The sequence below is a fragment of the Geotrypetes seraphini genome, chromosome 13 (assembly GCF_902459505.1).
Source record: "Geotrypetes seraphini chromosome 13, aGeoSer1.1, whole genome shotgun sequence".
Taxonomy (NCBI): Eukaryota; Metazoa; Chordata; class Amphibia; order Gymnophiona; family Dermophiidae; genus Geotrypetes; species Geotrypetes seraphini.
Window position 1 is genome coordinate 54042949 of NC_047096.1, and position 22197 is coordinate 54065145.

General features: G+C 42.4%; 1 protein-coding gene across 7 annotated transcripts in view; it reads right to left on the reverse strand.

Annotated features, from left to right (window-relative positions):
- FAM118B (family with sequence similarity 118 member B) overlaps nt 1-22197 on the reverse strand; it is an 80294-nt gene that overhangs the window by 18603 nt on the left and 39494 nt on the right. For 3 of the 7 annotated variants that reach the window (XM_033918504.1, XM_033918502.1, XM_033918507.1), the window contains exons 4-7: nt 20127-20354; nt 17994-18122; nt 8159-8486; nt 1103-1162 (exon numbers count right to left, since the gene is read on the reverse strand). In XM_033918504.1, the coding sequence (XP_033774395.1) occupies nt 1103-1162; nt 8159-8486; nt 17994-18122; nt 20127-20354 (745 nt within the window). Of the gene's footprint in view, nt 1-1102; nt 1163-8154; nt 8487-17993; nt 18123-20126; nt 20355-22197 lie in introns of all 7 variants that reach the window. The other 4 variants (XM_033918508.1, XM_033918503.1, XR_004536804.1 and 1 more) reach the window with 3 other exon arrangements.

Here is a 22197-nt window from a genome sequence, read left to right on the forward strand (position 1 = left end):
TCTCTCTCTTGCCCATTTCCCATCAGTGTCTTCGCCCCACTCTCTCTTGCCCATTTCCCGTCAGTGTCTTCTCCCCACTCTCTCTTGCCCATTTCCCTTCAGTGTCTTCTCCCCACTTTCTACTTCTCTTTCCAATTTCCCTTCAGCATCTGTTCCTCTCACCTCCCTCTCTCTCCACTTCCCTTCAGCACACGTGGTCCAGCAGCCCCCCTCCCCTCGAATCGCCAGAGATCCTCCCTCCCGATCGCCGGAGATCATCTCCAAGTCATCTGAGGGCATCTCCCTCCCTTCCTTCCCTCCCCTTACCGTAGCAATTTTGTGGGGGGTTTCCATCTCCCAGCTGCCCGAGACGGCTTTCATCAAGTCACGTGTGGCTGCCGAAACTTCCCGTTTCCGGTTGCGTCAGAGGAGAAGTTTCAGCAGCCACACACGACTTGATGAAAGCCGGCTTGGGCACCTGGGAGACGGGTAAACCCCACAAAATCGCCACGGTAAGGGGAGGGAGGGAGATGCCCGATCGGTGACCGCGTGCTTTCCTGACCTTAACTGTGGAGACAAGGCCATTCACTGCTCCACAGGGCAGTGAATGGCCTTGTTCCCGTACCCGCAGCAATGACTTTTTCTCCCACCTTTTTGGTAGGCTAGCTGCGGGTAAAAGCCACTGTGTCATTCTCTAGTGTACAAGCTTCAAGGCTTTTTAAAATTTTTTGTTGACTGTGGGGTAGGTCCTGTTTGGGCTAACCCATCATGGAATGGAGTTCTTTTCCAATTTTAATGTATTTTATGTATTTTTAGATATACACCACTGGGGTTGCCTTGGCAGTTAGATGGTATATAACAAGTAATAAAACTAAACTGTACACTTAAACAGCAACGAAAAAGAGGCATGAGCCAAATTCCTAATAAATTCATAAATACTATTTTCTTCCATAACACACAGCCCAAGCTGACAGGAATTTATTAAATGTCTCTATCCTGTGGCTACTAAATCTGTTCACTATGAGATACCATTTTATTTTAATATTTGATAAGGTTCTAAAAGATGCAGATGTCTCGGTTAACTGAAAACTCAAGCATTAAAAAAAGTCATCTATTCCATTACCTGTATTCTGACTGTTGGCTGCAGTAGGGCCATTTTTTATCTGTCCACCTCTAGGCTCACCTGCAATGGGAGGAAGGATGGAGAGAAACCGATATTCATTACAAGAAAGTCCACCATAATATACATTCATTGATATATTTAGTTTTATATCTGGTGTGTCTACTTTAATGGTATAAAAACAGCAAACCAAATACAATCCCACAAGATGCAAAAGAAGAAGGTAAACTGGGAATGACCATAAGAACATAAGAATTGCCGCTGCTGGGTCAGACCAGTGGTCCATCGTGCCCAGCAATCCACCCGTGCAGCGGCACTTAGGTCGAAGAGTCTAGCCTTACTTACATATGGTCTGTTCCAGTAGGAACTTATCCAACCTTGTCTTGAATCCCTAAAGGGTGCTTTCTCATATAAACAGCCTCCGGAAGAGCATTCCAGATTTCTACCACTCTCCGGGTGAAGAAAAACTTCCTTACGTTTGTACGGAATCTTTTCCCTTCTAACTTCAGCGAAAGCCCTCTCCTTCCCTTCACCTTGGAGAGGGTGAACAGTCTCTCTTTCTCTACTAAGTCAATTCCCTTCAATATCTTGAATGTTTCGATCATGTCCCCTCTCAGTCTTCTCAAGGGAGAAGAGGCCCAGTTTCTCTAGCCTCTCATTGTATGGCAACTCCCCCAGTCCCTTAACCATTTTTGTCGCTCTTCTCTGGACCCTTTCCAGCAGTACTATGTTCTTTTTCATGTACGGCAACCAGTGTTGGACGCAGTGTTCCAGGTGGGGGCATACAAGGCATAATAACCTTTTCAGATCTGTTTGTGATCTCCTTCTTAATCATTCCTAGCATTCTGTTAGCCCTTTTCGCCACCACCGCCACACATTGCGCAGACGGTTTCATTGACTCCCAAGTCTCTTTCTTGGGGGCTCTCTCCGAATATAGCTCCGGCCATCCTGTATTCGTGCATATGATTTTTGTTACTGACATGCATCACCTTGCACTTATCCATGTTGAACCTCGTTTGCCATTTTGTGACCCAAACTGACAAGACTAGGTGATCTAATGTCTTTTAACATGAAAAATCCAAGTCTTAAAGATAAACCATTGTTAGAAATGTGGCTATGTTTAATGTGAATTTGTTATGGTATCTGGACTCGACATGAGCCGTGTTTTAGCACTATTGCCTTCATCAGGAGTCCATTGAAGCTAAAAACAAACAGCAATATAACCAGCTTAAAACACTTATTGATACAACTTGTAAGATAAGTTACTAAAAGTAGATTAGAAATTTTTTAAAAATACAATCATACCACATACAATGGGGGAATGGCACCCAATAAAATACATACAATGTGGTATGTGCAGATATACAAGCTACAAGGCACATGTTTTTTTATGGTTCTATCATAACACTTTCTACAACAGATGAATTTGGTTGGATAGAGACCCTTCCAGACTCAGATATCCTAGGTAGGAGGGAGCTGTAGGCTTGGGCATTTCTGCTATTGGGTTCCCAAGTGCAGATCTCTAATGTATAAACTCCACTTTGGTCACAGTGTCCCCAACCAGAGACTTGATGTGGGCAAGCTCAGGAGTCAGTTTTCCAAATGCCTCTTCAAGGAGTTTAATGCGATTGGTTAACTTGACAGCTATGTCAGTTAATTTAGTTTGCCCAGCTAGGATCTGAGTTGCACAGCTAGGGCATCCATGGGATCATCCTCAGCCGGTGGATCCGTTAGACCCTCAAAAATCTCGTCATTCGACAAGCTTTCCAGCCCTGTCTTTATGCTGTGGTTCATTAGTGTTCATGTGTCCAGACTGCTTACTGCTTTGCCAAGTTGCTCTATGTTCCTGCTCAGGATGTTCTTTGGCCACTTCCGATGAGGCGCGTGATCCTTCGCATTTGCTCCCTTCTTTTTTAACTTGGTCTTTCCCCTTGTCGCTCAACAGATGTCCTTCAGAATCTCCTCCTCCTCCTCCAGGGAGCTGTGTTGTGCCTGGATTGACATTGAGTCTTCTCATCAATTAAATAATGTATAGAAGCTTGCTCAGGTTCATCGAGTATGGTTTTCTAAATGTAGAACAAGGCACATGTTCAATATAAAAATACAACGAACATCAACTGGGACCCTTCTATACAGAATATACAATATAATTTGCACAACAAATATGTGAGCTTTAAGACAGGCATTGATGAGTCATTGAAAGGATCTAAAATTAAAACAAAATATAACTCCTACTACAAAAAGTTCCTAGCTGATAGGCTTTGGTTAACGAGGTCTTTATTTCATACTCCATTTTAGATGTATTTATATTTGCCAAATATCCTATACCCCACATATTTTGTGCACATTATATTGCATGTAATTTTATAGAAAGATTCCAATTGATGTTTTTTTCTTATATTTTTATTTTAGATCCTCTTCAATGATTCATATGTAGGCTAAGTCTTTAAGTTGGTTATTTTGCTGTTTGTTTTTAGCCTCCCTTCCATGAACTCCTGATGAAGGCAACAGCACCGATACACAACCTGTGTCGCATCTAACAAATGGTATCAAGACTCATTTTTTGAGACTTGTGTTTTTCATAATAAAGACCTTTGGATCACCCAGCCTCATCCATTCAGTCATTCCTACTATTTCCTTCTACTTTTGTTACATGTTGACTGTTCTTTGTAGTTTGTTATATGTAAGAAATGCCATACTGGGTCAAACCAAAAAGGTCCATCAAGCCCAGTACCTTATTTCCAAGGGTGGCTATCTAGGTCAAAAGGTAACCAGCAGGATCCCAAAGAATCAATAATTTCCTTCTTTATTACACCCAGAGATAAGCAATGGTTTTACCAACCTACCTGGCAAATAATGAGTTACTCACCTTTCTTCTAGGATCTAAACCCTTTCTAAACTCTAGTAAAATTTTCACATCTTTTGGCAACCATAGTCTGCAAATGATATTTCCTCCAACTAGTTTTAAAAGCTCTTCCTGTTTCATGGCGTGTCCCCCTAGTAGCACTGTTTTACCCTTTCCAACAGCTCTACCCCATGCCTCGAACTTTAGAGGCCTCTAGTATATTTCCTTTCAGCTGTCTTCTTCAAAATGAAAAGCCCTAGTCTCTTTACCCCTCTCTACATTGGGATAGGTGGCAAAGTTCAGTTGTGGATTAGGAATTGGTTATCGGATAGAAAACAGAGGGTAGGGTTAAATGGTCATTTTTCTCAATGGAGGAGAGTAAACAGTGGCGTGCCGCAGGGGTCTGTACTAGGACAGGTGCTATTTAACTTATTTATAAATGATCTGGAAATTGGAGCGATGAGCGAGGTGATTAAATCTGCAGATGAACTAAACTGTTCAAAGTTCCTAAAATGCATGCAGATTGTGAAAAATTGCAGGCGGACCTAGGAAATTGGAAGACCGGGCGTCCAAGTGGCAGATGAAATTTAATGTGGACAAATGCAAAGTGATGCACATTGGGAAGAATAACCTGAATCACAGTTACCAGATGACTCCCAAGAAAAAGATCCGAGTGTCGTCGTAGACAATACGATGAAAACTTCCGCCCAATGTGCGGTGGTGGTCAAAAAAGGAAACAGGATGCTTGGAATTATTAAAAAATGGATGGTTAACAAGACTAAGAATGTTATAATGCCCCTGTATCGTTCCATGGTGCGACCTCATCTAGAGTATTGCGTTCAATTCTGGTCTCCTTATCTCAAGAAAGATATAGCAGCGCTAGAAAAGGTTCAAAGAAAAGCGACCAAGATGATAAAGGGGATGCAACTCCTCTCACATGAGGAAAGACTAAAAAGGTTAGGGCTCTTCAGCTTGTAAAAGAGACTGAGTGGAGTAGAACGGGTACAAGTAGATCGATTTCTCACTCCATCAAAAATTACAAAGACTAGGGGACACTCAAAGTTACAGGGAAATACTTTTAAAACCAATAGGAGGAAATTTTTTTCACTCAGAGAATAGTTAAGCTCTAGAACGTGTTGCCAAAGGTTGTGGTATGAGCGGAAAGCACAGCTGGTTTTAAGAAAGGTTTGCACAATTTCCTAGATGAAAAGTCCATAGTCTGTTATTGAGAAAGACATGGGAGAAGCCACTGCTCGCCCTGGATCAGTAGCATGGAATATTGCTACTCCTTGGGTTTTGACCTGGATTGGCCACCATGAGAACAGGCTACTGGGCTTGATGGACCATTGGTCTGACCCAGTAAGGCTATTCTTTTGTAACACATTGGTGTATCGGGACATTTTCTGCCCTGAAAATCAATGATCAGTATACAGAACCATTTGAACTCTTTAGGGGGACTAGACAGGGCTGTGCTCTGTCACCTCTGCTATTTGCACTGATGGTAGAGCCTCTGGCAGTCAGGGTTCGCTCTTCTTTGGAGATAACAGGGATTTCTCTAGGAGCCAGAGCCACAGATCACCATCTATTACTCTTTAAAGATGATATCTTGCTGACACTCAGTAACCCTACGAACTCCTTACCTGCTCTGCTAGATATTCTTGATGGTTATGGTTTGGTATCAAGCTTTAAAGGTAAACATGAATAAATCTGAGATTTTGAATATCGCTCTCCTGGGGGTGGAAGTGCAACATTTTAGTTCAGTTTTTGTTCTCCTGGGCTGATAAATTTATTCGTAATTTGGTAAATCTTCCTAACTCCCTTTCTGATTTATACAAATATAATTTTACCATTAAACTTCGAGAATTATTCTCTGATCTAGGCAGATGGAAGGGTTTAAGTACTTCATGGTTGGGTCATATCAATGCAGTGAAAACGGTCATTTGTCTGAAACTGCTTTATCTGTTCATGGTGTTACAGATTACAAGCGATTTTTCTCTCTATTAAACAAGAAGGTGTTTCTCTATATTTGGAAAAAGAAACCTCTCAGGGTGAGCCAGCAATGCTTTACCAGACTAAACAGCAGGGTGGTATGGGTGCCCCTCACTTTGCTTTATAATCAGCAGGCAGCCCAAATACCAGTACTTGCTGAATAGATGGGGGGATCCTCGAAGCCATGGCTACATATTGAGCAACATTTAATACCAAGTATCCCTTTATTGGCCCTTCCTTTGCTATCTCTGAATAGAAGTTGCTTGTAGAGCTTACACTTATGAGACCACCTTTAGCCACTTGGGTTAGGTAACGCCATAGATTATTCCCTGATCACAACTACTTTCTCTCAATTCCAATGTCTTTTCTTCTGGACTTTACACCCAATTAATATTAGAGGATATGCCTAGCTTGGGCTCAAAACTCCTTGAGAACTCTAGGTCAGTTCTGGGTGGATGGTTGGCCCCTTCCCTTTGAGGATTTGGTTGAAAAATATGGTATTCCTTTTAGTGACCTTTTCATTATTATCAGCTATGTGCCTTTCTGAGAAGCAAAGGGGGGGGAGAAGGGAGAGGAGCTGAGAGAAACCTTCCTTAAAAAGGCTCTACGGATGGGCGGGGGGATAGACTTGGATGGCTCTATCGGGCCTTATTGGTTCAGAGATTCCTCCTTGTTTCAAATCTCATGTTATTCACTTCCCAATAGGCTCTTATCTTTAAGCATTTGTTTAAAGTTTCTATTGCAACCTCTCTTAATGAAAAGGGATACAAAATGTTATACCATTGGTATCTTACCCCTGCCTGACTGACTCATTTGTTCCCTGGCTCCCCAGCCTCTTGTTGGAAGTATTGCAGAGAAAGTGAACACACTTTCATATCTGGTGGACATGAGCTTATTGGACTTTATTGATGCAGATTTTTGTCAACTTCCATCTCAGACAGCCAGGAGTCCCCAGATAGCTCACAAATTGGCAGTAGCTTTTTTTTTTTTTTATAGCGGCAAAACCTGCACTGGCACAACGTTGGAAATGTTCAAAGATGCCTCTGAAATACACGATTTTAACAAAAGTAGACTACATTTGCTTGATGTCTAAACCAATGTCTTTTAAATATGGCCATTTTGTTTCCTTTTATAAGACTTGGGATCCTTATTAGGAATGGCAAACACAGTCACATTAACGGGTTTTAGCTAGTCTTTGAGCCAAGGGAATAGGGGGAGGGAGGTTGCTATACTGGATATGCCACATTGTGTTCTGTATATCTGCTGTTCTAGACTGCTATTGTATTCTTGGCCTAACTGTGGCTTTTGCTGCGCTTCTGTAAATATTTTTTTTTTAAATTTCTAATTAAAACTTTGGAAAAAAAAAAAAAAGCTGTGATTGACATCTTTCTGCAGAATGTGTGCAAGAATGGAGCGAATACCTAAGGTTCAGCATACCATTCGTATTACACTAGAAGTCATGTTATGCATCATATATCTACATGCAAATGAACAGTAAAGGATTTCCCTGTTACTTTTATGGCATGAACAAGTGGAACATACAGAACACGGCAATGGCAATGCTTGAGGGAGTCCAGAGAAGAGCAACTAAACTGATTAAGGGTATGGAAAACCTTACATACACTGACAGACTGAAGAAGCTGGGGTTGTTCTCCCTGGAAAAGCGGAGACTCAGAGGAGATATGATAGAGACCTTCAAGATCCTGAGGGGCATCGAAAAGGTTGACAAAGACAGATTTTTCAATTTGAAAGAAACCACAAGAACAAGGGGTCACTCGATGAAATTGAAGGGGGACAGGTTTAAAACAAACGCAAGGAAGTACTTTTTCACACAGAGGGTGGTGGACACATGGAACACCCTTCCGGAGGCCGTGATAGGAAATAGCACAGTACAGGGTTTCAAGGAAGACCTGGATAGGTTCCTGGAAGACAAAGGGATTGAGGGGTACAGATAAGAGCAGTGGAAGGTTTAGAGATAACTGTAGAGGTAGGCAATAAAATTAGTCAGGGACCGCTGACCAGGCAATATGCCTGATGGGCCGGGGCTGGATGGACCTCTGGTCTGCCCCGGCGGAGGCGACTACTTATGTACTTATGTACTACTTCATCAACCTGGATATTTTACTTTTGCTGCCTGTACCTCTCCGGCCATATACAGCCATCTTACATGAAACCTTGTGTACCTTGTGCACTGCATGAACAATCTACTCATTGTGCATACCTACATATTTCATGTCTGCTGCACGTACTTGTTCCACTATATGTGCCTGTTCTGCCATATGCCGAGATCTCATTTGCCAGCCTCTCCAAGTACTCAGGGAGATCAGAGTATTCACTACCATAGGAAATGACCTTAATCCCCTTATCCAACATGTTCTCACGCAGCTTCTTAAACTCCACTATATCTTCTCGGCGCACCAGCATGAAGTGCTCTAGGTCCGACTTGTGCTTCACTGCCTCCAGGAAAAGGGCCTGGAAGGTTGTGTCATCCACTGTCCGCCCACAGCCCAGAAAAAGGAAGGACTTTGTTTCATACAGTTTCTGAATCTCTCTCTGCAAAAAAACCACACAAAATGCTTTCAACATACAGTATATAAACAGTACTTGCCTTCTTATATTCTGGGCATTTACCAGCAAAAAATATGTTGCTTTCTCCCTTTTTTTTTTCTAATGATTTAAATTTCTTATAAGCTAAGCTGTTATGGATAAAAGAGAAGGGTAACATCCTATCTGCCAAGTTGATGCAGCACTCAGGACAATTCTGTCAGCTTATTTTAGAACAATATGCACTGATCAACTGTACGGATTGTCAATTTAATCACCGGTCTTAAATTACCTCCTTCCTCCTTTTAATTTAACAAAAAAAAAAAAAATGGAACTTAGCTTTGATCTTTGGAATTCTGACCCCAATGGGACCCATTTTGCCCTGAGCTTCTTCAGGGGATCAGATTCATATCCATGTCCCATTCAATCTGAATCAAAACAGGGACACATGCTTCTCAATGGTGCGCAGTCTCCAACATAATCACAAGCTGACCCATGCCACTGCAATGTGAAAGTATTCCACTGTTTAAAATGGCGCCCTTTAAACGGCACCATTTTAAATGGAGTTGCAGATCACAGATGGAGCCATAGGTAGGACTCTCTCTGAATACTAATGACGGTTGTATAGTACAGAGAGTAGGACTTTCTCTGAATACTAATGACGGTTGTATAGTACAGAGGGTGGGGTAGATCGAGAAGCAATCGAGAGATTCTTGGATGTCTTGTCCATACCTGACTTGGTACTGGCAGATAGAGAGATCCTTCATGAAATGATTTCTCTGAATGAAGTATTAGGGGTCATTAAAATAGCAAAGAATGGCAATCACCAGGCCTGGATGGGTATACCAGTAAATTTTATAAACATTTTAGTGATTTGTTGGGTCCCCTGTTGGTTAAAGTAGCGAACGGAATACAAGAAGGTGGCTTACTGCCAGGAATTGCGCTCCTTTTGAAGCCTGGCAGGGACCCACTGAACTGTGGGTCCTTCCGATCTATTCACTTTTGAATGTTGATGCCAAACTTATCGCCAAGGTTCTGGCTCTCCGACTGGATAGAGTGCTCCCAAATTTGATACATAAAGATCAGTCAGGATTCATAGAGGAGGCAGGTTTGTGACAACATCAGGCGTACTTTACATTTGATGTGGGAAGTTGGTAGGGGGCATGAGAAAGCTGTCTTGATGGCGGTAGATGCCGAGAAAGCTTTTGACAAGGTTTCAGGGGAGTTTTTGTGGAAGGTTATGGATAGAATGGGACTGGGGGGTCCGTTTGGTGCTTGAGTGAGGGTGTTTTTACACATCAGCCAGGGCGTACCTCCGGATTAATCGGGAGTATACAGATTTTTCTCCCCATTGCACAAGGGACCCGGCAAGGGTGCCCGCTATCCAGGGCCGGATTAAAGGATAGGCCCAAGAGGCACGTGCCTAGGGCCCGAAATAGACAGGGGGGCCCCAGGGCTGGCATTAGGAGGTGGCAAACAGATCGGCTGCCCTAGGCCCCATAGCTCAAGGGGGCTCCACGATCCAGGCAGCTCACTTAGCTGCCATCAGCCCTGCCTTCGGCTACGGTACAGCTAAAACGAAGACAGAAGCTGCGGGACTTTTCCTCTTGCCTGCATCGCTATAGGCTCTGCTGATCTTGATCCTGCCCCTCTCTGAAGTGACTCCCTGTTTTTGAGGGGCAGGATTGAGACCGGCGGAGCTTATAGGAAGAGCGATGCAGGCAAGAGGAAAGGTACCGCAGCTTCTCTTTTTGTTTTATTTGGTTAACTACCTCGCGCTCCTCGTCTCTCCGCAGCCGCTGGCCAATGTTAGGCCACCGAGACCCAACCTCGCTCGTGGCTCAGAAGGCGAGACAAACTTCAGTGGCAGGCTCGAGCCAGTGCATGCAATTGCCCTGCCCACCCTTCGGTGTAACTTCACATTTCCGGCAGGCAAGTCGGTCAGAGGAAGCCACCAATAGGTAGCCTGGGGGAGGGAGTGAGAGAGAGCGAGAAAGGGAAGGATGGCCTCCCTCGGGACATATGAAGGACAGGACAGCAGTGCTGCTGCTGATGTCCCCAACCAAGGACAAAAAGAGAGATGCTGAAGGCACCAGGAACACAGCCAGATACTATTTCCATGAAGATGATTAAAGCAGAAACAATAAAAGGAAGTAAAAATATTTTTTTGATGCTTTAGAATATAAGGTAATCTTTTTATTGGACTAATATTTATATATTTTTTACTAACTTTTAGAGACCAAAACCCCCTTTCTCAGGTCAGGACAGTATAATGTAACAGCAGTATACTATATTGACCTGAAGGAGGCTATGGCCTCTGACAGTTAATTGAAAAAGGGATTAGTCCAATAAAATGGTATATTCTTATTTTCAATTTTTGTTTTATTTCTATTTGTTAATTTGTAAACTGGTGATTGTCAGTTTCTTCAAATGTACATCTGCTATATGTATATTTTGCAGAGTATTAGGGGGCTATGTGACATTGTTTCTGTGGTGTTTCAATGTATGCAGTTTGGCTTCTTGGTGATTCAGTTTAACCTTTATCTACATATTTCTATTTTTAGTTTGTGATTACTTATTCTATACTGGGTGAGGGTGTATCTGTGTTCTGTGTTTATGAAAGACATGGTTTTCTGTTAGCGTTGACTAGCTTTGTTTGGCTAAATGCATCGGGCATATGGTTCTTGGGAGCACCTGATTTGAATCTTCTTTTGTCTGCCGATCTTCTTTTGTTCCACGTTGGAATCTTTGGTGGACTGCTTGCTTTGTTGTTTCGTTACAAGTTAACATACATGGAGTGGAACATACTAGAGGAGTTAGATTTGGTTGTTTATGCATACATATGGATTACAGTTGGTCGATACAGAGGCAGTTGAGAGGCGTTGTAAACTTGGTTATTAATATAGACATATTTCAGATAGTATTACTGCTTTACAAATATTTGAACACATTTATATATGCATGGAAAGGGTTGAGAGTTAAAGCCCTGGGTAAATGGGTGGGAAGGGAAGGAAGGGGGATTTGTTCAGAGATGTTTGGGGGTTGCATAGAAGAAAAACTGTGCACTGGTATGCTAATCTTTGTTTGTTTTGAATTTTAAAAAAAGAAATACAAGTGGAAATAAAGTAAATAAGAAAACAGATAAATGGTGGTGGGACATGGGCGGGGCAGGGCCAGGGGGGCCCAGTGTACTTGGGTGCCTAGGGGTTAGGTTTTCAGGATATCCACAATGAATATGTATGATATGGATTTGCATGCACTGCCTCCTTGCGATGCAAATCTATCTCATGCATATTTATTGTGGATATCCTGAAAACCTCAAGGACCAGAATTGCTAACCCCTGGTCTAGAATATGCACTGAGGTGAGTAAAGCTGCTACCTGCGCGTTAATACAAGAAAACGCATATAAGGACCTTTCCCATTGATGCTATGCCCCAGAGAGATTACATTTTCCCACAGGCAATGGATTGTTGTTGGCGTTGCCATTACAGCCTGGGATCCTTTTTGCATATATGGTGGGATTGCCCTATCTGGACGCCGTTTTGGAGAGATGTGGTTGAAGCTTTGACCCAGTTACTGGGCCAACCTGAGGGTGCTACTCCCCAGAGTTGTCTGCTGGGATTACATAATATTTGCCCTGCTAAATGGCAAACTAGACTGTTACAGCTAGGCTTCGTGGCAGCTAAATGTCTGATTGCTGTTTACTGGAAAAACACTAAAGCACCTGACTTGGCAGAATGGTGCCTGAGATTGACTAAGCTAGGGAAAATGGAAATTTGGTTGCTAAGAGGAAAGCTTATTATGCCCAATCAATGGGAACTTGGTCTATAATATCTGATAAATTGGATACCCTATGAGGTTGGCTGCTCATAGGTGCTTTATGTTTCTAAAATATGGTTCTGGTTTGGGCTTTAAGATCATTCCAAACCAATCCTGTGCAACAGATAGAGGAGGGGGGAGGGAAATCTTGGGTAGATGATGTGTGGCCAGCTATGCTAGCAGGCCTACTGTATGATGGATGTTTTGGGTGGTTGGATACAGGTTGCTTAGAGACGATTCAGGGGGTTTTGATTGCTTATATATTGCATTTCTAGATTAATTATTAGCCTCTATTTTCTGCTATTTTATTTGTTTGGTAGATATTTTCTTGCCTGTTTTACGTGAACTGTATATTTTGCAAAAAATTAATAAAAATTTAAAATATAAAAACAAAAATAAATGACACGGGAATGGCCATCAAGCCGTGGAAAACAGGGAAGCATGGCGAGGACTGGCCTTAGAGCAGACATGTCAAACCTTGGCCCGCCAGACATTTATAGTAAATCTGGCCCACTGGCATGAACCGCTGCTGCTGCTGCTGCTCTTCACTTGTGTATGCCTTCACCTGGTCTCTTCAAAGCAGCCTGCTGAGGATCGCCGGCCAGCTGTAGTGAACCTCGCAGGCCACTATCCACTTCGATAGCACGTTCCCTCTGACGTGATCTCGTACGTCAGAGGAGGGGCAGGATCGCGTCAGAGGGACAGCGGCCTGCAAGGTTCACTACAGCCAGCCAGCGATCCTCAGCAGGCTGCTTTGAAGAGAAGGCCTGGTAAAGGCAGACGTGAGTGAAGAGCAGCAGCGGTTCGTGCCGGCAGGCCAGAGTAGACCAGGAAGCCAGGATGGAGGGAGGGTAGGAACGGCAGGCCAAATCTGAAGGTGAGACCGGGAAGAAGAGGGGAAAACATACAGACCTTCGGGACAGGGGCGGGCCCTGGTGTAGAAGTACCCGGCGGGAAAGAAGGGGTCCAGATGTGCATATGTCGGACTGAGTGGAGGGTGGGGTGGGGAAGAAATAAAACAGAGGAGAAGGAACAGAAAGAGAGAGAAGTTGGACACAAGGGATGGTGTGGAGGGGGGATAAAGATACTGGATAGGAGGGTAGTTGGGAAGAGAAACGGAGAGATGGTGGGAAAGGAGGGAGAGATGCTGGATGAAAGGGTAGTTGAGAAAAGGACAGATGGTGGATCTGGGGATGGTGGGGGTCCATCGCTGCAGATATGAACACGAAAAAAAAAGAAAGATGCCAGACCTCCGGGGGAGGGAAGGGAAATGGAAGGGGAGGACAGAGATGGAAGATGGATAGTTAGAACAGAGAAAGAAGAAAACAACAAATGGGCAGGAGATCCCGGCAAGTGAGTTATCAGAGAACAACCAGAGCCTGAGAGATGTGATTTGTGATTACAATATTTATTTTGTTTACAACACAGAGCTGGTGTGGGTTGGAGACGTTGTAACCCTATACTTCTAGTAAGATTAAGCCTTAGTCACCTAGAAGTCCTTTTATTAAGGTGTGCATTTAGCGCGCGCTAAATCGGTTAGCGTACCTTAAAGGACCCCTAATGATCTTAATTTGGCCCGCAGCTTAGCCTTTTTTTAAGATTTTGGCCCCTTATGTGATTGAGTTTGACACCTCTGCCTTAAAGTATCCAAGGGTCAAACATGACTGAATGGATAATAGTAGTAATACGTTCAGCAGAAAAGTTATTTGAGTCCACCTTTGAATTTCTGGGTCCCAAACTGCGGAATAGCCTATCTTTATATTTATGTCAGCTTCCCACTCACTACAGTTTCAGAAAAAATGTTAAAAACATCTCTCTTTTCTTTATAAGTCACATGCTGTATCCCCACTTATGATTCTAGAAACCCTACTGGAACCTCAATGGATTGTTTTTTCTAATCTTATTGTAAACTGCAATGAATCTTGTCAAAACTTTACGGGATATAAAAAATTGTATGGTAAATGGAAGTGGCATTTCACAGCTCTTTTTCTAGAACCAATGGTATGAAAAGCCACCAACAACAGACAATAATAATAATAATCAGTTTATATACCGCAAAGCCATAAAGTTCAATGTGGTTTACAATAGTTTACAAAAAATAAAATAATTATAATAAAAGAAGTTGAATAGAACTAAAAAAGTTAAAAGCCAATACAGTGGAACCTCGGTTTGCGAATAACACGGTTTACGAGTGTTTTGCAAGTCGAGCAAAACACTCCCGCAAACCGAGCATGTCCCGATAAACGAGCACCTTCCCCCGCTCAACCTGCATCGCACCCTCCCTCCCCCACAAATGCCCCCCCCCCCACGAGAACCACATCGCACCCCCGTGCTGGAAGCGGTATCCGCTCGCCCGCCCTCCCTCCCAAACAAGCTCTTCGGAGAGAACGAGAGCCAGAAGGCCTTGAGCATGCGCAGATGGTCAAGGCCCAGCCCAGGCAAGAGGCGGGATCTTTCTGTCACTCGCACCAGCAAGCAGCAGATGGGGTAAGGAGCTTGTTTGGTTGGGAGGGTGGGCAGATGCCTCTTCCAGCACAGGGGTGCAATGCAGTTCTCGTAGAGGAGGGGCGTTCGCGGGGGGGGGGGGGGAAGGAGGAGGTAGAACGAATCAAAGTGAGTTTCCCTTACTTCCTATGGGGAAACTCACTTTGATATACGAGCAATTTGGTTTACGAGCATGCTTCTGGAACTAATTATGCTCGTAAACCAAAGGTTCCACTATTAGAAACACAGATGTTTGGCTCCTTTATGACCTATGTTTTTGAAATTTAAAATTAAACAAGGATAGCCTGGAGACTCTTTTTATATTGGTTTATGCTTTCAATAGCTGCTAGGAGTATTCAAGAGAAACAATCTGTTTCGAGATGATGTTTTGTTGGAACTAATTTTATGTAAATCCTTTAGTCTAAGGATGGTTACTTTTTAATGTGAGAAGGTGTCTCCTCTGATTTACATTTTGTAATCAGGAATATAACAGTAATGTCTCTCTCATTCCTATACCTGGTCCTGTGGGTAACTTTGACATTTTACCTTTTGGGCAGCAGCTTTTAGTAATATAGTTACAAAGGTAGGTATCTGTGGAGCAGCTACTGACCATATTTGTAAGCTGTTTTATTAAGTCATTTCTGTTTTTGAAAAAGTTTGGATTGTGTCTTCAAATAGTTTTTAAAAGAATCTTTTTGGATACCATATGTCCAATTTGAGAATGCCTTTTCAACAGGACCTCTTATTTTTTTTCCCCTCTTATCTTTTAGATTATATGGAACATGTTATCAGATAAAATCAACTGATTAGTATAAAAAGTAAGGTGATGTATTTTGTAAACAAAAAGAAGATTTTCAGATGAGAACATTTTTTAAGACATGACAAAAAACTTATACCAAGAGCCATATTTAAATACTAATTTGATCTTGCTGGTTCTTTTCAACAGAAAACAGTTTTCAGACATTTTTGTATGTATTACACATGCCTAAGTCATGTTGATAATTTATTTACAAAAAAAAAAAAAGAGCAAATTACAAGATGGCTGCTGAAGTACGAGGATGTGCAGTATTTCTCTCTTGTGCACTACTTTCAAATTTTACCTTTAGCGATGCCCAAGGATCCCTCAATTTTACCTTTAGCGATGTTGCCCAATGATCCCCCAATCAGCAGGCTGAGATTACTGCACTCTGCATCCCAAAGGACGTACCTGCTATGTGGTCAAAAAGGATAATCCTAGCTTTGGAAACGCAGGCCCTGTGTTGCTCCCCATCCCCGGAACAGAGCTGTCAGAGTCCATGTCAGAAGGCGGAACAAAAACCATAACAGGTGTCTTAAGTGGTGCTCTGACTACAGAAGCTGAGGGTTGAATTCCAGCATTTCTGGGCACAGTATTGACTGGAGCTCAGTCGGGAACTGCTGTGGAAGACCATGCTGTTGGCCCAACTCTTCAATTACAATCTTTGGTCGAATCAAACAAAGGTGACACTAGACTCCCTTTGGCAAGTTCTGCAATCACTTTACAAAGTCTGAGAACTATGCAAGAATTTTGAATTTGAGGCTGTTGAGCTTTCCATGTGTAATGACTAAATACCAAAATATTGTTTTTATAAATAAAGTCTTTAAATATGAAGATTCTGCCCTACCACCTTTGAAAAAGATATATTCCTTTATCAATTAAAAAGCGATGTAGCTCCCTGGTAAAGCTGGAGCACGTTGAGATATCCAACAATGTAAATTTAAACCACGCAGGAAAAGCGGTAAACAAGTCCCATTCCACCTTACCCTAATATTTGAATATGGGGAAAAAACTGTAAATTAACGGTTTCTATTACAGTTTTCCAAGTTCTCAATTTTTTTCAACATTAAAGACTTATCTTATACCAGTTTTAATTGCACTGATTAAGTCACCAACAGTCTTTTCCAGGTCTTGAATCTTGGAAATTTGTTGCAAGATTTTGCTTTCAACCTCCTGCAACTAACATTAGTGAAAGTTTATATAACAAACTGAGATCAGATCTTATATAAATTCTCCATCGCTGTCTATAAGAGTCCATTGTACCAATCTCTAGTCTCTTTGAGTGGCTGGAGAGAAATCGTGGATTAGCAGAGTCGGCAACTTCCTCCTATATTCCAGCCACAATATTTACATCATCCTCCATAGATGAGCCTCAATATCATTCAGACTTCTGAGCAGGTGCATTGTCTTGCAAAAAGAGAACTCCTTTCCACAACTTCCTTCTTTTTTTCTTTTTTCTTTCAATGCCTCCTTTACCTCAAGTTACAGTAGTAGTCTGTATTTACTGTTTGGCCCCTTGGAAGATAGTTAGTCATTACAACACAACACCTTTCTTATCCCAACTACTGTATCCTGTTAACTTTTGTGATGGGCAGACTGGATGGTCCACACATGTCTTTATCTGCTGTCATTTACTTATGTTACTATGTTTTACAAACTGTGAATAGGGAGACCCTAGTGTGCTAACCAGCAGCATGGGACAAGTCATCCATTTGATCCCTGAGAGGACATTAATTAACAAAGGCTGGCAAAACGATGGATGTTTTGACACTGGTAGGGTTTCAGTGCATAGACCATCCACCCTACTCACCAGATCTTGCTCAACCTGACTGCTTTTATTTCCAAATCTTAAAAAGAGTTTGAAAGGTTGATCATTTTTGGAGTGATTCAGGAGGTGACTGCAAGAGTGGAGCAGCATTTCAGTGACCAGAGAGTATTTTGGAAGGGTTACAGAAACTTCAGACATGATGTGCCAAGTGTGTTGAACTTAGGGGATGACTATGTGGAATAAAAAAATTTCATGGTTCCAGGTCATTCCTTTCTTGGCTGGGCTGAGAACTTTTCAGCACCCCCTTATATTATTGGCGATCCTTTTTATTTCAATTTATTTTATTCCTGAGCATGGTGTGAATGACAGGTGAAGCAGTTATTCTCAAAATGAAACAAACACTGTGTGCTCACAGAGAGCTCACTGGTGCATTTTCAAAAGGGAGACTGTGGCGTTACCTTTTGAAAATGAAGTAGTACTGAGGACTTAAAATTTGTACCAGACGTACTCTGGGAAAGGTGATCACTGTATTATAACTAGGAGGTAAATTCTATGCATATTGACGGTTATGCACAGACTTTGCTTCAGTGGAGCCCCACCATATTTGCAACAAAATGTTATCTGGACTACCGTGCAAAGTTCACTCACCATAACCTCTGTGTTACGAAGCACATTTTGATAACCTGCTGGATGTAGGACAATTCCACTAGGATTTGTATAAACTCCATGAATATGCAATACGCTGAGATGCTTTTTCTCCTGTGCCCATTCCAGAACCTGCATGAGAAAACCATGAAGGGGATTTTTATTCAGGATGTGTCACAAAGTAGATTATGAGGCGAGATCCATACACCATAAATAATTGTGAAGAGGCGATATTTGTCTTACATCAGGGGTCCCCAAAGTCCCTCCTTGAGGGCCGAATCCAGTCAGGTTTTCAGGATTTCTCCAATGAATATGCATGAGATCTATGTGCATGCACTGCTTTCAATGCATATTCATTGGGGAAATCTTGAAAACCCGACAGGATTCGGCCCTCAAGGAGGGACTTTGGGGACCCCTGTCTTACATTGTGGATTCTTAACAACAGAATCATTACACAGCTTATCCTCCACTCCATATGGACATGGGATCAGAGACAGAGAGTAGAGATCACTGCTCAGCCTCTCCCCTCAATCCATGCTCTCCCCCACCTAAAGAACTGCCAATACTTCTGTATGATCTCTGCTACGCAGCTTTCTACAAAAATAAATTTAGTTGTTATTCATCCAGATTTATTTTTTCTAAACAATGATTGTCACTTGCTAAGTTAGATCTGGATACTCAATGCCAGGCCGTGACCAAGCACCAACATTGAATATCAGGGTCAGAGCAGTGCCTGAAATTATGCCAAGTACAGCAGATATTCACTCCCACCCCCACATAGTTAACTGGGCAAAGTTAGGACTGCTGGTCTGGTTAAACAAGCAGGCACTGGCATTGAATATCACCAATGCCTGCATAAAGTTCTAGATCTGCCCTTGCACTGCCCACTGAATATCCCCTCAGCATGATTTAACCAGCCAGGAGCCTCTCCTGCCAGGTTAAACCATTTTGAATATTAGGCCCTATGTTACTTTGTGTGGTAAACATATTTGAGAAACTTTTCATCCTTTCATAAAAACTTCCCCATTACATAGTGAGGCAACCCACACCAAGTATCAAGCTCACTTCACTGAAAGGCTGCTTTATTACAAAAATACACTTTAGGAAGACCAACAGGACAAAGTTGGGGAACATCCTCCAAATGATGTAGCAAATAGTGCAGAAGGGGGAAATTGTAAAATACAATTTTATTTTTGTCATTTTCTGACATTTCTTTGGTCTTTTTGGAAAGACCAAAAAAAATATGGATATACAAGAAATGCAAGAGGGCAGAGGTATGAGGGAGGGGGCAATCTACAAACCCGTAACCCTTCCAATTTTTTCTCACCTCTTAATTACCTCAGTTTCTTGCCCCTCCCCATCCCTTCACTCATGCTCCCATTGTACTTGCCAGGACAGCAGCAGTGGCAGTGAAGTACCCCTAAATCCAGCCTTCTCTATTGCTAGGGCTATTTCAAGCCTTGAATCAGGTGGAACACCAAGTCCTTTCTGCTGTTCAAAACAGGATGCTCTAGAGTCTAGATCTAGCAGCAAAGGAGGACAATGTAGCATGGGCTGTTTGCCAGTCTCAATAAAAAATATATTAAAAAAAAAAAAAGATGTTGCATTGCCACTATTGTCCATCTAACAAATAAGATTAGCATGGGGAAAAGGCAGGGGCATAGAGAGAGAAAAGAAGACTGCAATATTTCTGTCACTGCTGATAATTCAGGCCTAGAGGTGGTGCACATCTGAACAAAGGCACTATTGCCTTCTTTAACTAAGATTACAGTTTGGGGAGTTGGAGGATCCAAAAGCCACTGCCACTCCAGAAAAGAAGTCAAATGTCCTATATGCAGAGGCAACAGACTAAAAGGGTTCAGCTGAAAAGAAATGACCCACACACTGCATTTTACATCCTGGATCTATACATTCTCTTCTGCTCTGTGGTAATTTAAGTACAACAGTTAATAATTGGGCTTCAAGTGCCTAAAAAAACAAACCATTTGAGGTGATCAGAATGACAGGTATAAGGCTTCTGCTCCTCCTTACCAGCCACTGTACCAAAATAATTTTGCAAAATGTCCTAGTCAAGAAATTGCTTCTACCCAAGCACTACTCTGTCTCTGTTCTCCATATTTTGGGGGTTGATCTAACCTTTTTCTCATCAGTGAGGTCCAGTGATTCCATTTTCTTGCCTTGGTGAGCTGCATAGATCTCAAGCAGGTTGTCGAAGTTCGTGGTCAGTACCAAGGCACCATGCTCCATCAGCTGTAGCACAGACTGCAGTAACTGCTTTCCGCCATCCTCCATTTTTGATTCTAGGTCATTAAACACCTCATACAAACAGTCCTTGAAGAAAGTGGAACGAACGTTGCTAGTGCGCTGCAAAGCAATAAAATCAGGCTCCAGCTATAACTAACAAGTTAACAGGTACAGTGCTGTGAACCCCTTGGGATTTTCAGATTTCTTTTTGGTAGGATGACCACTCCTGGGTGGTGTCAGGTCAAAAGCGCACCGGGACAAAGGCGCGCGCAGACAATTGAGCGCAGTGCAGAGGCGCGCGCCGCAGAAAATTACTGTTTTTACGGCTCTGACGGGGGTGGGGTGGGGGAGAACCCCCCCACTTTACTTAATAGAGATCGCGCCGTGTTGTGGGGGGGGGTTGTAACCCCCCATTTTACTGAAAACTTCACTTTTTCCCTGTTTTTAGGGAAAAAGTTAAGTTTACAGTAAAATGTGGAGGGTTACAACCCCCCAAACCCCCCACAATGCCGGCGCGATCTCTATTAAGTAAACTGGGGGGGGCTCCCCAACAAAACCCCCCGTCGGAACCCCTAAAAACTGTAATTTTCTTCGGCGCGCACCTCCGTCTTGCACTCAGTTGTCGGCGCGCGCCTTTGTCTTTCGCCGGGTTGTCTATGAACCCTCCTGGGTAAGCTAACTTTTGCTCAGGCACTAAGTGGAAGAGGCCAAACACAAGGGGTCCTTTGGAGAATGGGAAATTCTATGGTTTATTAGAATTTTATAAACCGTCTTTCAGTGCACATTGCAAATAGCATTGCACTGTTTGGGACTCAACTCCGTTTACAATGTGGACACTGAATTTCATAAGAGGACGGAGGGCATTCAACAACATTAAACATGCTTCATTGAGAGGAGAGCGCCATTTTCAGATAGTCAATTGCATCACTTCTTATTGTTGCACATTTGTGGACTTTTTTTACAAGGTGTACATTAAGGACTCCTTTTACAAAGGTGCGTTAGGGCCTTAACGCGCGTAATAACACGCGCTAAATTGCCCCGTGCGCTAGATCTTAATGGCAGCATTGAGCTGGCATTATTCTAGAAGCGTACAGCGCACGCTAAAAATGCTAGCGCACCTTAGTAAAAGGAGCCCTAAGGATTTTAAAAAGGCCAGTGCAATTATGGAGAGTTATAGTCCTTGACACTGATATAATTTCTGAGCATACCATTTATAAAGTTACAAAACTATAAAAATATATTTAAGAAAATGTAAAATTATGTTTGGTAATTAGGCCATTATTGTATTGTGTAGGCTATTTGGATATGAGTGTTGAAAAAAAAATCAAAACAAGGTATAATATTAATAGGATAGCACAGACCAGGACCAACAGACAAGAAAGAACTATGAGTTAATTGATAACATTATGAGATTTATAATTGTTGCTATTCTAATGTTTACGTTACATGCTTCTATTACTCTCAAAATAAAAATCAAAGAGAACACACTATTTCCACTTTAAGAAGGCCGTGAAAATTTACCTAATTTAGGCAGGTTTTTGGAGAACTGGAGAAGTGAAGGTTGGTTAGGTAGTTCAGTTGAGACTTGTACAGAATCAAAAGAGAACAGTAGGGTTAACTGTCAGTATTCTCAATGGAAAAGTGTAGATATGGGGTTTTCCAGAGATCTGATCTAGAGACATGAAAAACCAGCGAGGTAATTACATTTGCTGATGACACAAAGTTATTCAAAGTTGTTAAGTCAGAAGAGGACTGTGGAAAATTGCAAGAGGACCTTACAAGACTGGAAATTAAATACCATCTGCATTTGGCTGCTCAATGTGAGCAAGTGCAAAGTGATGCATGTAGGAAAGAAGAACCCAAACTACAGCTACATGATGCAACATTCCACATTAGAAGTCACCACTCAGGAAAAGATCTAAGTGTCATCGTTGATGATACCTTGAAACCCTCTGTTTAGTGT